The following is a 15494-nucleotide window of genomic DNA, read 5'->3' as shown; positions in this document are numbered from 1 at the left end:
GCCTGCCACGTGGGTTTTCAGTCAATGATGTTCCCTGAGTTAAGTCCTCCCACCCCCTCAAGGGGGTGGGCTCTGAGAAAACCGGTTTTTTCAGGCTTTTGTTCTCTGGAGGTTTTTATGTTTGTTCACTTTTTTTTTTCTCTCTGCCTTGACCGCTTTTGATGGTTTTTGTAGGTTTAGAGGAAAGCAAACTGCACCCTGACCTCCCTCTCAGAAAGAATCCTCAGTCTGCTCTCCTGTGGATGTTGCAGAGCCCATATAAATTCCCCCTTGGCTGCTGGCAGAGCAGGTTCCGAGTCGCGGTCCCTGGGGATGCAGGATCTTCTGCTTGTACCCAAAACCACGGCAGCAGCAGCTCTCTGGGCAGCTCCAGACCACCAGAAAGGTTCCAAGCAGTGATTGCCCACAGATTTTCCCGCTGGCCCAGGCTGGGAGTGCCTCGTCTTTCTGGGTCTAAGAACTCCATGCTTGCACGCACCTCTCTCAAGGGAGGCTGTGGGTCACGCGCAGGTCTCAGGCTCTGAGAGCAGGGCATGGGTCCAAAGCACCAGGCTGGGCCTTCACGCACCTCTCTCAGGGGAGATTTTGGGGCGTGCCCATGTCTCAGGCTCTGAAACAATGGCGGGAGTCTAAGAGCACCTGGTGGGCCTTTGCGCAACTCTCTCAGGAGAGAGTGAGGGGCCTGTGCATCTCAGGCTCTGTTAGCACGGCTCGGCTCCGCATTCTGCCATCTGGCAAGGCTTCCAGCCCCTCACAGGATCCGGACCCACGTGTTCTCAGGCGCTCTGGCAGCTCAGGAACCAAGACCTGGTTTCTATGCTGCATTCTCTCTGTCTCAGAGCTAGGGGAGGCTGTTCTGGGCCCGGGGACTTAAGCCCCTGTCCCTAGCAACCCTATTCCCACAATTGCCCCCCCCCGAGATCCTATGCTCTTTTTGAGTGCTTTCAACCAGTCTCCAAGTTAATGCTGGTCCCCAGATGCAGGAAACTCTCTATTAGTGCTATTACTTTCCAATCGATCACTTCTGGTGGCTCCCTCCCCTTTTGTGTATCTTCTGATACTAGTCTGACGTTCCCACTCCGCTTTACCTGCCCACTGGCATCTTCTGCCCCTGTAGCGATCCAGACGTGTATAATTCTGATCTCAGACTGATTTCGTGGGTAGTCAGAGTTCTTTGGTAGGTAATCAGCTCACTTTAGGGTACACGTTGAAAAGGCGCCTCCTCCTACTTCCCCGGCATCTTGTCTCCCCCAGCCCAAACAACTTCTTAAAAAATATAAAATCCTGCTATGTCCATTCTTTGGACAGGTGCTTATCATTAAAACCAGTGATTCTTTTTTAGGGTCTATATTATATTAATTGCTTCACACACATTTTATCTTGGTAGTTTTTACTTTAAAAGGTAAAAAAATCTTTAAGAACTGAAATCTCACCTCCAATAGGAATCTCTGCACTCCCACAGTACTTTTCCTGTCTCGCGTTAATCAGTCACATCTTATCTTGTGTTCCACTGAGGTGTCCAGATCTCCTCTCCATTAAACACTGGAGCAGCTCCAGTGCAGACCTGTTTATCAAGCAAAACACCTATTTGCAGGGACACATTGTGGAGAACCTCTGGATAGAACAAAACAGCAGTAAATTTGCAACAGCAGAAGGTTCTTCCCAGAAATTGTGGGAATTCTGACAATCTACATATGTGCATGAGCTAGGAGCTTTGCAAACTGGATAAGCTAGAGTGACAGACGTATTTCTCAGGAAAAGTCAGTAAATTCCTATCAGAGGATGTGTTCATTGCTCAGGAAAATTTCAGAATGACCTCTGAGTGTGCCAGGACAAGCTCCCTCTAGGATATGGCCTAAAAGGAGAAGACTCTGACATTCTCTGGTAGATAAAAGTGCAGATTTTGAGCTTCAGAACTAAGGGGAGGCTGCACCATAAATGAAGGTAATCATCATGGTCCTGAGAGAGGGAATCTAATTCTAGGCAGACCATGATGAGGAAACATAGATGGTCACTCAGAAGCAGAGGGTCTCTGGGAAGCAGGAGGCAGTGGATACCCGTGTCTCAATTCTAAGCTATTTGCACTGAAGTAATGTAAACCCTCTGCACTGTCACACATGACCATCTCATCATTGTTGTATCTGGGGGGGTAGTTTGGAATGGAGAGAATAGGGTAGAAGTATCCTCCCCATCAGTACTTCTCAAGGACACTACTTCCAGAAACCTCAACATAAGGGCTGCATTTATTCTCCTACCTGAGTGGAGCAAAATAAAAAGTGGGCAAATTATGTTGCAAATATTAAACCAGATGGAAATACATGAATGATAGTGACGCATCAGAGAACTGTTAATACAAGGTTCAGGTTGGGGACGAGAATGCTAGAGAGGATAGACAGACAGAAAGGACGAAAACATGGACAGAAAGAGAAACAGCAAAGCCGGAGATAATGAGACACAGTGAACAAACTCTCCAGGAATCCACAAGAGATTCGAGGACTGGGGTGGAACTGCCCTTCTCACAATGGAGACCTCAAACTCGGGGCTGATAGCTGAGTGCTCTCCTTAATCGCCTCTTTCTCTCACTCATGGCCAATTAGTCAGCAAGTCTTGCCAGTGACAAGTTCAAGACACACTCAGAATCCAACCATTTCTCACCCCTTCGCTGCTGCCACCTGGACTGACTCCTATCAGTTTTCACTTGGAGTCCAGCAAGAATCTCCTCACCTTGCAGATTCCAAGCTCCCATGTCCCTGTCTCACTCCTAACTACTCTCCGCACCAGAGTCAGTCAGAGAATCCTTTACCATATGGAGAAAGAGAGGATTGTTGCTGGTTTATGGTCCGTCTTCCCTCCTCAAAGGTAAGCCCTTTTAAGGCAAGTTCTTCTATTTCTGTTCACTGTTGTATCCACAGAGACCAGGCAGGGCTACAGTTTGTGCAGTAAGAACCAAATAAATATTAGTTAATGAACTACACAAACAGTTATAAAACTGTACACTAGACTTCTGAGTAAAGAATAAAGGATCTGCATTTTGTATTCATTTGTGGGTCTTCAGAATGGTCGGGGTTTGGAAATCATGTCATTTTTTTTTTTTTTGTCATCATCAATGAGACTACAATGGCCTCTCCATAACATTCACTGCATGAACTACAGGAAAAGAATGTCCGATAGGTTGACTAACTTCCATGGTGCCTAGAACTGGCCTGGGCAGGATATGGATGCTGTCCTGTCCCCACGCACAACATCAGGTACATGTAAAGAGTAGAGTGCATAAGTAATGACCAGTATGCAGGAAAACCACTACTCAACATGGGCTGAATGAATTCTGCACCAGCGACACACAGTCCAGATGTGAAAAAGATAACTTGTCTTTGAGGACTAAGAAAATTGTAGGCATCTCTGCTTCTACCTGCTTGTGAACAAGTACCATGGTGGTATACGTGTTCTGAGTGAGATGCTCACAGGGAACACTGGGAGCCACGAAGAAGTAAGTGATCATCATACCTGAGGAGTCCACGTAGTCAAGGAAGGACTTATGAGAAAGACTTTCACTGAGCTGAACCATGTCTCAGGACGATGTCTAGCAGATTAGAAAAAGCACATTGAGGGAAGAAGGCACAGACTCTGTGAATGCCCAGCACACATGGTTGCCTTCCCAAGTGGATCCTGGGAGGAAGTTAACAAAATGGGGAAGGACAGGAAATGCTTATAGCACATGTTCCTCTAAGGACAGAACCTGTGCTTTCCAATGATCATGGACACTCCTCCTCTCAAACTACTCATTTCCCCCTAGAAAGGTGACCAATAAAGGGGCTTAACAGAGTTGAAAACATTGGGAGACAAAATCAGAGGAGGGAATCAACTATCTGCTTCCCACTCCAGTTTATGGGAGGACTGATGCATGTGTGTAGAGCACGGTGTTCCCTGTGGCTGTCACCACCTACAAGGAAGAATGTGGCTTCACACCAGCTCTGTCCTAAAGCATGACATGGCTGCCCGGGGGCTCCATGTGGGACAACACAGTCTTCTTCCTGGTTGTGAAGTTCCTGAGGCATTCCCATTGGAGTTCCACTCCTTTGTTCTAAATGCACTTTGTACAAAGAAACAGACAGAATCTGAAACAGAGATCATGTTTTCAGGAAAGCATAATGGTTCTTCTTTTCTGATTAAAATAGAAAACCAGGAGGGTGGCAGAGTGGCAATAAATTTGCACTGTTTTGACAGAGGCCACATTCTAGTCACAGTTAATACCGACAGTCAAGGTCCATAATGGCTCAAAGTAAGTAAGTTCTTGGAGTCAGTAGGAGACACACATGTGTTGAGCCTCCTAATGAGCCTCAGTAATGCAGGGAAACTATTCTCAACAAATGGAGATTCCACACGTGTCAGGTACACTCTGTGGGGGTGTGGGCAGGTGTAGCAGCAGAAATGGGTCCTCTCCGTGCACTGGTGACAAGGAAAAAAGGCTCCTAGTTTGAGGCAAAGAGCAGCTGCTATTCCCAGGTGGTACTGCAGCTCACAGATGAGGTTAGCAGTGGAACTGAGTGGAAAATGTGGGAGTTATGGGCATAGCCAGAGGCTGGCCTCTGACAGACATCCATAGCTTGGTGCCTGAGTGTCGGATTTGTTTGTGCACAGGTTTCTTCTGCAGCAGGACAGCTCCTCCCATGCTGTTCTTCCTCCTGGTGCCTCGCATCTTCCGTGGACAGGTCTTTCTGAGCTTCTAACTTAACCTTCTCTGGTCCACCTCTTTCTGTCTATAGTTTCTTCTCCACAGCCAGCAGAAACATTTCCTAAACAACAAGGGAGTTCTTCTCTTTTCAGAGCAAAGAACTCCTGGGTCAAGAGGCTGTGTGGATGAGGCTTGAAGCAAGTGGCTTCTTTCTGCTTTCATATCTTCCTCCAGCTGCTGCTTCCAACTGCTGCCTTCAGAGCTGTCAGTCATTAAAACCAGTGATTCCTGATACAGACAGCAACACGACTGTATCCACAAGGACTGATCCTGAGGCACACAAACCCCACAAAGAAAATTCATAGAGTACAATGACCCATTTATGAATTCTACAAAATTAAAGCTAGTATAAGCTGACATGAGAAAGAACAATAGCTATGTGTGGACAGGGTGAACAAGGGAAAGGGAAGGAGGAATTCCAGAAGGAAATGCTGGAAATTTTGGGAAGAATTGAAGAACTCACTGTCAAAATGTTGATTGTGACACCTGTGTTTATATATCACACACTCGTAAATGAGCCGTTCATCTTGTGTCGCATATACACATCGAACTTATTATAGGTAATAACAAAGGTGATTCTAAAGGGACGTAGAAAGAGTGAATGTTAAAGACATGAAAATACACCTACACGATGCTGATTTTCTCTGTATTTATGGTAAAGTATAAAATAAGCAAAATCAATCCATCCCCATTACAGGAGGGCTTCCACATGCCTCATAGCCTGACACTCTGTCCTGCAGATGATTGGGTGGGGGGCAGCAATTCCTGTGGGGAGAGCACTGACCTAGATCCTGGGGTCAATCTCACCCCATATGTTTTCATGGACACCTTACAAACACAAGTATACACCCTGGAAAGTTATATAATAAAAAAAACAATTATTTTCAAAATTGATCATTAGCACTAAATTAAAGGTATTCACAACTGCTTGGGTCACTGCCTTTCTGTCAGAATAGATCCCCAAGCTGAATATATAGTCAGAGGACATGCAAATAGGGCCCTCCATCTGCTGATTAAAACAGCCCAAACCTGACTCTGCAGCTGGGAGAGGAGCCCCAGCACCAGGATTCCCAGGTGTTCCAGTCAGTACTCAGGACAGGATACAGAAAACTCACCATGGAGTTTGTGCTTGGCTGGGTTTTCCTTGTTGCTCTTTTAAAAGGTAATTCAGGGTGAACAAGAGTCATTGAGGATGTGAGTGGATATGAGTGAGAGAAATTATAGATGTGTGACAGATTCCTGACCAGGATGTCTTGCCTGCAGGTGTCCAGTGTGAGGTGCAGCTGGTGGAATCTGGGGGAGACCTGGTGAAGCCTGGGGGTTCCCTGAGACTCTCCTGTGCAGCCTCTGGATTTACCTTCAGTAGCTATGGCATGAGCTGGGTCCGCCAGGCTCCAGGGAAGGGGCTGCAGTGGGTCGCATATATTAGCTATGATGGAAGTAGCACATACTACACAGACTCTGTGAAAGGCCGGTTCACCATCTCCAGAGACAATGGCAAGAACACGCTGTATCTGCAGATGAACAGCCTGAGAACCGAAGACACAGCCGTGTATTATTGTGCAACAGACACAGTAAGGGGCCCTCAGTGTGAGCCCAGACACAAACCTCACTGTAGGAAGGGATCTGGACCACCAGGGTGTGCACACCACTCACCAATCCTGTCTTTAAGCCCAGGAGCAGATGCAGATGAAGGTTATGGGCAGGTTTCCTGTCAGGATCTAACGATTCCTATCCAGAGAACACTTTCCCTCAGGGACCTTCTCTGCACACATGCTTCTGTGCTTAACTCTTCACTCTCTGAACTTTGAAAATTTGTTCTAATGGGAATACAATTATACCAAAATGCACAAAAAACAGAATCACTCACATTGTTTATTCGTGTCTGTAAATACCAACGAAGCACAAATATCCTGATGCTCTTCAAGTGAGGCTTTTAGGATTCCCAGCTGCTCTCACTTTGCATCACATGTCCACCCTCCTCAAAGTGCAAACTCCCTAGAAGCAGCATAAAGTGCATTCTGGACATGAGGCCACCAGAGGCATCAACAATTAAAAGCAAAAGAAGAGAGGTTCTTGGTTGGGGAGTCACTGTCTTAAACAATGCTCATAGCATCAATGTTAGTGACAACATGGGAAAGCAGTGTAACCCTCTCCAGGTGTGATGTGTAGTCGGGATATTATGCACACACATGCATAATTACACACACACACACATACACACACACACGAATATGAAACCTTTTTCACTTTGCACTAATTTCTCTGCAGCAAAAGTGGTCCTAAGACAAAACTACACAGCATACAGGAAGACCTCAAGAAGCAAGAAAAATCTGAAAGAAACACTCTAACGTTACACATGAAGGAGCTACAGAAGGTATGATGACTAAAGCCTAGATATGGGAGAAGGAAGGAAATAGTAAAGATTAGAGCAGTAATAAATGATATAAAAACAAAAGAAAAAAACAAACAGAACAGAACAAAAAAGCAAGGTATAGATTTTTGGAAAAAAAAAAAACAATAAAATTGAGAAACCTCTGCCTAGATTTATCAAAAGGAAAAGAGGAAACCCGAAATAAATGATATCAGAATCAATATGTTTCTTTGTGGAATAAATAGGGTTTTGGAGGGGTAAGAGGGGCCGGATGGGGAAACTCGGTGATGGGCAATAAGGACACATGGTGACTGAGCACTGGGTGTTACACACAAATAATGAATTGTTGAACGACATAAAAAACTAATGATGTACTATATGGTGGCTAACTGAACATAATTTTGAAATGAAATTTAAGGAGATAATGTGAGAAAATAAATAGTTAAAGCTGGAATTCTAGGAGGGACATTTCCCAATCCAAATCCTGAAATAATACTCAAAATTTTGTGTTCAAACTAGAGGTGGCTGGGGTGGGGGATAACTGCCTCTTGGGCATTAATGAGGGAACTTGATGGAATGAGCACTCGGTGTTATATGCACCTGATGAATCACTAAATTCTACCGCTGAAACCACTAATGCACTATGTGTTAACTAAATTGAATTTAAATAAAAAATTTAAAACAAAATAAAAGGAAAGAAATCAATCTTATCTAGTCTTTCATTCAGAGACTTTGTTTCAGGTGTAGAGGAGCAAGATGGCAGCAGAGTAGCGACCTCATTTCAGCTGGTCCCTTGAATTTAGCTGGATGTCCATCAAACCATTCTGAACACACACGAATTCAACTTCAGATGTAAGAACAGTTTTTTTTAAGATTTTTTAAATTTATTTGATGGACAGAGATCACAAGTAGGCAGAGAGGCAGGCAGAGAGAGAGAGGAGGAAGCAGGCTCCCTGCTGAGCAGAGAGCCTGATGCGGGGATCAATCCCAGGAACCTGGGATCATGACCTGAGCTGAAGGCAGAGGCTTTAACCCACTGAGCCACCCAGGCGCCCCTCAGATGTAAGAACAATTAACCGGATTTCTACAAGCAGCAAAATGACTAGTTTTTGTGAGGTGGGAAGTGGAGAAATGTAAATCTTTTGGGGAAATATCGGAAGATAAATGGAGATTGGAGGGAGTCTCCAAAAGCCACCCACTGGAAAGTGATATTCAGATCAGAGCAAAAAAAATCAGGACCTTCAAAATCTGCTCCAGTGAGAGACATCCCTTACTGAAATAGAGCACAGGGGATGAATGAGAGAGAATTCTGGGTGGATCACAGGGATCTCAGATCACAGGAAATCAGAAGTAATGGGGAAGCCTGAACCGATAGACTGCCCAAGCAGTGGCACAGGGAGACAGGTTATGGTCAGCAAGCTCAGAAGGGACTCTCAGCTCCAGTCACCATAAACCACAAGTCAGGCCAGTTGGAAGACTGCTCTGTGCCTGACCACCCTGAAAAGGACTAAAGGTGTGGGCTGCTTAATATCTCATGGGAGATATAAAATGATTTGTGACCAAAACAGGGCAACAGCTCTCAGGGCGGCGTAGCCCTCAAAAGGACACTGGAGAGGCACCTGGCTGTGAACTGCGAGCCACGCAAGAGGGTGCATGTGTGAGCCCATGGCTTGGTGCACAAAGTGGCTACATCCACAACTGGGCAACGACTCTCAGAATGATACGAAACCTGACAGGACACTGGGTCAGCACCCAGCATGACCTAGGAGTTGCGGAAGAGAGTGCACTCACAAGACCACAGCCGCTAACAACTGCAAAGTCAGAAAGCACAGAGACACTCATGGGTCCCTGGAACTTTCTCCAGAGAGTTGCAGTGGGCATCCAGTATGCAAGTCTGTGGCTTTTGGTACACATAGAAGTGGAGATGGATTGACCTGAGATGGTGGTGGGGGGTGGGGGTCCGGGCCACCACATTGTTGCTCTGGGCTGGAAATTCCCGCAGGGCCATGTTTGCACTGACCCTCTGAAGAGAAGCAGAAAGCCACCAGGGAAAAAAAAAAAAACAGACACAGGGTTGGCTCCCATTCAGCCAATGACCCTGACAAGGGTGGGCAACTCCACCCGGACAAAGATGCCTGAGAAGCCAAGCAGCAGGCCCCTCCCCCAGAAGACAGACTGGGAGAACAGGTGAAGGATAAGGTTACTTCCCACAGAAACGTGAAACTCCAGCACCAGGGGAAAATTACATAGGGAGCTCCAAGTGTTCCCTCACGACTTGCTTATACTCAGGATAAAAGTTTACATTTCTTTTTTCTTTCTTTTCTTTTCCTTGCTTTTTCTTGTTATACCGTGTTCCCATTTCAAAGAGAGTCTTATTTCCTAACTTCAGTTTCTAAATTTAAAATCTTCATTTTATAGATTTATGCCCCACATAACCCAATTTTTCTCTCTATTCAATTTTATATAAAATAAGTTCTAATTTCCTTAACGTTTTCACATATAGGGTCTTCTAACATATACCAAAAATCAATCAGGAACAGGGAGATCGAGGCAAGATGGCAGAGGTGTAGGGGTCCCAGTTAAAGCAAGTCCCTTGAATTTAGCTGCATATCTATAAACTATTTTGAACACCCATGAAATCAACCTGAGATGTAAGAATATAGATGTGTATTTCTACAAGCAGAAAAGTGGCTGTGTTCAGCAAGATGTCTATTATACCAGCTCTTTTTTTCAGAGGCCATTTTGACTTGTTTTTACAAACCTATATTTTTAACACGTACATGCTTTATCTTAGCAAGTTGTTCACTCTATTCAGTTTTACCTTCTTATATATCCATCCTTTAATTTTCTAGTGATTTTGAGAGTTAGTGTCCTCTAACATACGGGTCAAAATTCACCCAGGAACAATGAAGCACTCTATTTTGTCCAAAACGTAAGTTACAGCCACTCTTTACTTGCCCCTTTTTTATTTTCTACTCTTTATATTTTATATATAATTTTTTAATTTTTTCAATGTTTTTATTTTTATTTTTTTCAGTGTTCCAAGATTCATTGTTTATGCACCACACCCAGTGCTCCATGCAATACCTGCCCTCCATAATACCCACCAGCAGACTCACCTAACCTCCCACACCCCCCTTCCAAAACCCTCAGTTTGTTTCTCAGAGTCCACAGTCTTTCATGGTTTGTCTCTCCCTCCAATTTCCCCCAACACTCTTCTTCCCTACATCTCCCCATGTCCTCCATGTTATCCCTTATGCTCCACAAATAAGCAAAACCATAAGATAATTGACTCTTTACGCTCATTTATTTCACCAGCATAATCTCCTCCAGTCCCGTTCATGTTGATGCAAAAGTTGTGTTTTCATCCTTTCTGATGGAGGCATAATACTCCATAGTGTATATGGACCACATCTTCCTTATCCATTCGGCCGTGGAAGGGCATCTTGGTTCTTTCCACAGTTTGGCAACCGTGGCCATTGCTGCTATAAACATTGGGGTAGAGGTGGCCCTTCTTTTCACTACATCTTTATCTTTGGGGTAAATACCCAGTAGTGCAATTGCAGAGTCATAGGGAAGCTCTATTTTTAATTTCTTGAGGAATCTCCACACTGTTGTCCAAAGTGGCTGCACCAACTTGCATTCCCACCAACAGTGTAAGAGGGTTCCCCTTTCTCCACATCCTCTCCAACACATGTTGTTTCCTGTCTTGCTAATTTTGGCCATTCTAACTGGTGTAAGGTGATAACTCAATGTGGTTTTGATTTTAATCACCCTGATGGCTAGTGATGAACATTTTTTCATGTGTCTGATAGCGATTTGTATGTCTTCATTGGAGAAGTGTCTGTTCATATCATCTGCCCATTTTTTGACATGATTGTCTGTTTTGTGTGTGTTGAGTTTGACAAGTTCTTTAAAGATCCTGGATATCAACCTTTTGTCTGTACTGTCATTTGCTAATATCTTTTCCCATTCTATGGGTTTCCTCTTTGTCTTGTTGACTGTTTCATTTCCTGGGCAGAAGCTTTTGATCTTGATGAAGTCTCAAAAGTTCATTTTTGCTTTTGTTTCCTTTGTCTTTGTATACATGTCATGAGAGATGTGGCTGTGGCCATTGTCGAAGAGGTTACTGCCTATGTTCTCCTCTAGGATTCTGATGGATTCCTGTCTCATGTTGAGGTCTTTTATCCATTTCGAGTTTATCATTGTGTACCATGTAAGAGAATGGTCGAGTTTCATTCTTCTACATATAGCTGTCCCATTTTTCCAGCACCATTTATTGAGGAGGCTTTTTTCCACTGTATATTTTTGCCTGCTTTGTCAAAGATTATTTGACCATAGACTTGAGGGTCCATATCTGGGCATTCTACTCTGTTCCACTGGTCTATGTGTCTTTTTAATGCCAGTACCATGCTGTCTTCATGATCATAGCTTTGTAGTAGAACTTGAAATCTGGTAATGTGATGGCCCCAGTTTTGTTTATCTTTTTCAACATTTCCTTAGCAACATTTCCTCTTCTGATTCCATACATATTTTGCAATTGTTTGCTTCAGCTCTTTGAAAAATGCTGCTGGAATTTTGATCAGAATGGCATTGAAAGTATAGATTGCTCTAGGCAGTATAGATATTTTAACAATGTTTATTCTTCTGATCCATGAGCATGGAATGGTCTTCCACCTTTTTGTGTCTACTTCAATTTCTTTCTTAATTGTTCTGTAGTTCCTCCATTACAGTTCCTTTACCTCTTTGGTTAGATTTATTCCCAGGTATCTTATGGTTCTTCATGCTATAATAAATGGAGTCCATTCTATAATTGCCCTTTCTGTATTTTTATATTGTTAATGTACAAGAAAGCAATTGATTTCTGTACATTTATTTTGTATCCTGCCATATTACTCAATTGTTGTATGAGTTCTAGTGGTTTGGGGGTGGAGTCTTTAGGGTTTTCCATATAAAGTATCATGTCATCTGCGAAGAGAGTTTGACTTCTTCATTGCCAATTTGGGTACCTTTTATGTCTCTTTGTTGCCTGATTTCTGTTCCTAGGACTTCTAATACTATGCTGAACAAGAGTGGTGAGAGTGGCCATCCTTGTCGTGTTCCTGATCTCAAAGGGAAGGCCGCAAGCTTTTTCCCATTGAGGATGATATTCGCTGTGGGTTTTCCATAGACAGATTAGATACATTGAGGAATGCTCCCTCTATCCCTATACTTTGAAGTGTTTTAATCAGGAACAGATGGTGTATCTTCTCAAATGCTTTTCTGCTTCAATTGAGAGGACCATATGGTTCTTCTCTCTTCTCTTATTGATTTGTTCTGTCACATTAATTGATTTGCGAATGTTGAACCACCCCTGCATCCCATGGATAAATCACACCTGGTCATGGTGGATAATCTTTTTAATGTACTGTTGGATCCTATTATCTAGGATCTTGTTGAGAATCTTACCATCCGTATTCATCAGGGATATTGGTCTGAAATTCTCCTTTTTGGTGCAGTCTTTGTCCTTTTGGGGAATCAAGGTAATGCTGGCTTCATAAAAAGAGTCTGGAAGTTTTCCATCTGCTTCAGTTTTTTGAAACAGCTTCAGGAGAATATGTTTTATTCCTTCTACAAAAGTTTGGTAGAATTACCCAGGACATCCACAGGTCCTGGGCTCTGGTTTTGGGGAGGTTTTTGATCACTGCTTCAATCCCGTTACTAGATATTGGTCTATTCAGGTTGTCAATTTCTTCCTGATTCAGTTTTGGAAGTTTATAGTTTTCCAGGAATGCATCAATTTCACCAAGGTTGCTTAACTATGCATATAGCTGTTGATAATAATTTCTGGTGATTGTTTCTATTTCCTTGATGTTAGTTGTGATCTCTCCCTTTTCATTCATAATTTTATTAATTTGGGTCTCCTTTCTTTTCTTTTAGATTAATTTGGCCAATGGTTCATTGATCTTATTGATTATTTCAAAAAACCAGCTTCTAGTTTCAATGATGTGTTCTACTGTATGCCTAGTTTCTATCTGATTGATCTCTGTTCTAATCTTGATTATTCCCCTTCTTGTGTGCGTAGTTGGCTTATTTGTTTTTAATTCTCCAGTTCTTTAAGTTGTAAAGACAGCTGGTGTATTCTGGATTTTTTTTTCTTTTTTTTTTTCTTTTTTTGAGGGAGGATTGAATGCTTATGTACTTCCCCCTTAGGACCGACTTGGCTGTATCCCATAGGTTTTGGACTGAAGTGTCTTCATACTCACTGGTTTCCATGAATTGCTTAAGTTCTTCTTTGACTTTCTGGTTGATGCAAGCACTCTTAAGCAAGGTGGTCTTAGCTTCCAGGTATTTGAGTTCCTTCCAAACTTTCTCTTGTGGTTGAGCTCCAGTTTCAAAGCATTGCAGTCTGAGAATATAAATGGAATAATATCAATGTTTTGGCATTTTTTGAGTCCAGATTTGTTGGTCTATTTTGCAGAAGGTTCCATGTGTGCTCGAGAAGAATGGGTATTCTGTTGATTGAGGATGGAATATTCTCTATATATCGATGAGGTCCATCTGGTCCAATGTGTCATTCAATGCTCTTGTTTCCTTATTGATTTTCTGCTTGGATGATCAGCCTGTTACTGAGTGTGGTGTGTTAAGATCCCCTACGATTAATGTATTCATATCAGTATGTCTCTTTATCTGGATTAACAGTTGTCTTATGTAGTTGGCTGCTCCTGTATGGGGTGGGGCATAAATATTTACAATTATTAGATCTTCTTGGTCGATACACCCTTTAAGAATGATATAGTGTCCTTCTGTATCTCTGACTACAGTCTTTAGTTTAAAATCTAATTTCTCTGATATGAGGATCGCTACCCCAGCCTTCTTTTGAGGCCCATTGGCATAAAAAATGCTTCTCCATCCCTTCTCTTTCAGTCTGGATGCATCCGTAAGTTCAAAATGTGTCTCTTGTAGACAATGTATGGACAGGTCCTGTCGTTTTATCCAGTCTACAAGCCTGTGCCATTTCATTGGAACTTTTAGGGTGTTCATGTTGAGGGTGATTATTGAGAGATACATTTTTATTGGCTTCGTGTTGCCCATGAAGTCCTTGTTTCTATAGATTGTCTCCATAAATTTCTGTTCTATGATGCTCTTGGGTTCTTCCTTCTTTTATAGACCCCCCCCTTAATATTTCTTGTAGTGCTGTTTTGGTTGTCACATACTCTCTTAAACCTTGCCGGTCTTGGAAGCTCTTTTTCTCTCCATCCATTTTGAATGTCCGTCATGCTGGATAAAGTATTCTTGGCTGCAAGTTCTATTCATTTACTGCCCTGAATATGTCTTGCCAGCCCTTTCTGGCTTTCCAGGTTTCTCTGGACAGGTCTGAAGTTATTCTGATGGACCTTCCCCTATACATTAGGAATCTCTTCCCCTTATCTGCTTTCAAGAGCTTCTGTCTAAAATTATGATTCCTCAGTTTCACAATCAGGTGTCTCGAGTTTCTATGATCTTGGGGGCAGACCTTTCTCCTCTGGAACACGAACCCAGGTTCCCTTCGCCAGATTGGGAAAATTTTCATGGAGAATTTGTTCAACTATATCCTCTAGTTTTCTTTCTTTCTCCTCCCCTCAAGGATTCCAAGATTTCTGACACTGGAACATTTCATGGCATCATTTATTTAACTAATTCTCTTTTCATGGCTTCTAAGCTGTTTGTTCCAGGCCTGCTTGATCTTTTTTCTCTATCAGTTTGTCCTCTAGATCACTAATTCTATCTTCAGCCTCAGTTCCCCTAGCTGTAGAGAATTTAGATTAGATTGGAACTCATTGAGAGCCTTGTTAACATCATCCCTGGTGGCTTTCACTTCTGCTCTAATCTATTCCATGTTGTCACTAATGGTTTTCTCTAACCTAGCCATTGCCTAGAAAATTGTTAGCCTGAATTCCCTTTCTGACATACGGCTTATGTCCATATCCAATAGCTCTGATGGTGAGGGCACAGTCTCTGTATTTTTCCTCTGTTGGACATTCCTTCTTAGTCATTTTTGTGAGAGATGGCTGAGGGTATGTGTAACTGAATGTATCAACTGTGATCCAAGAAAGGTGCACCCTGGAACACTTCTGAGCAATCGGGAGTCCCCACCAAAAAGAATGAAAAAAGAAACCAAGAGAGAGGGAGAGAGAGACAGGGAAAAAATGTAAGAAAAAAAAGAAGACCAAGCCAGAATGGGCCCCAAAGGTAAGACTTATAATGTATACAAACAAAATCGGACAAACGAAAAGACCAACAAAAGTAAACGACAAGAAAAAAAGAACCCAGCCAAAATGAACCCTAAGTATAAGATTTATATACTACCAGAACAAAGATAAATAAATATGCAAATACATAAGCAAAATATGCAAAATGCATATTATA

At 42.8% G+C, this 15494-nt stretch overlaps 1 gene segment (V, D, J or C); it reads left to right on the top strand.

Annotated features, from left to right (window-relative positions):
- Nucleotides 1–5777: 5777 nt before the first annotated feature.
- Nucleotides 5778–15072, top strand: LOC125104232 (immunoglobulin heavy variable 3-23-like). The segment is given in 3 exon segments: nucleotides 5778–5894; nucleotides 5996–6306; nucleotides 15061–15072. Coding segments are annotated over 3 exon segments (363 nt in total).
- Nucleotides 15073–15494: the final 422 nt, after the last annotated feature.

This window comes from Lutra lutra, chromosome 7, assembly GCF_902655055.1.
Source record: "Lutra lutra chromosome 7, mLutLut1.2, whole genome shotgun sequence".
Lineage (NCBI taxonomy): Eukaryota > Metazoa > Chordata > Mammalia > Carnivora > Mustelidae > Lutra > Lutra lutra.
This window is presented reverse-complemented; position numbering and strand designations above follow the sequence as displayed.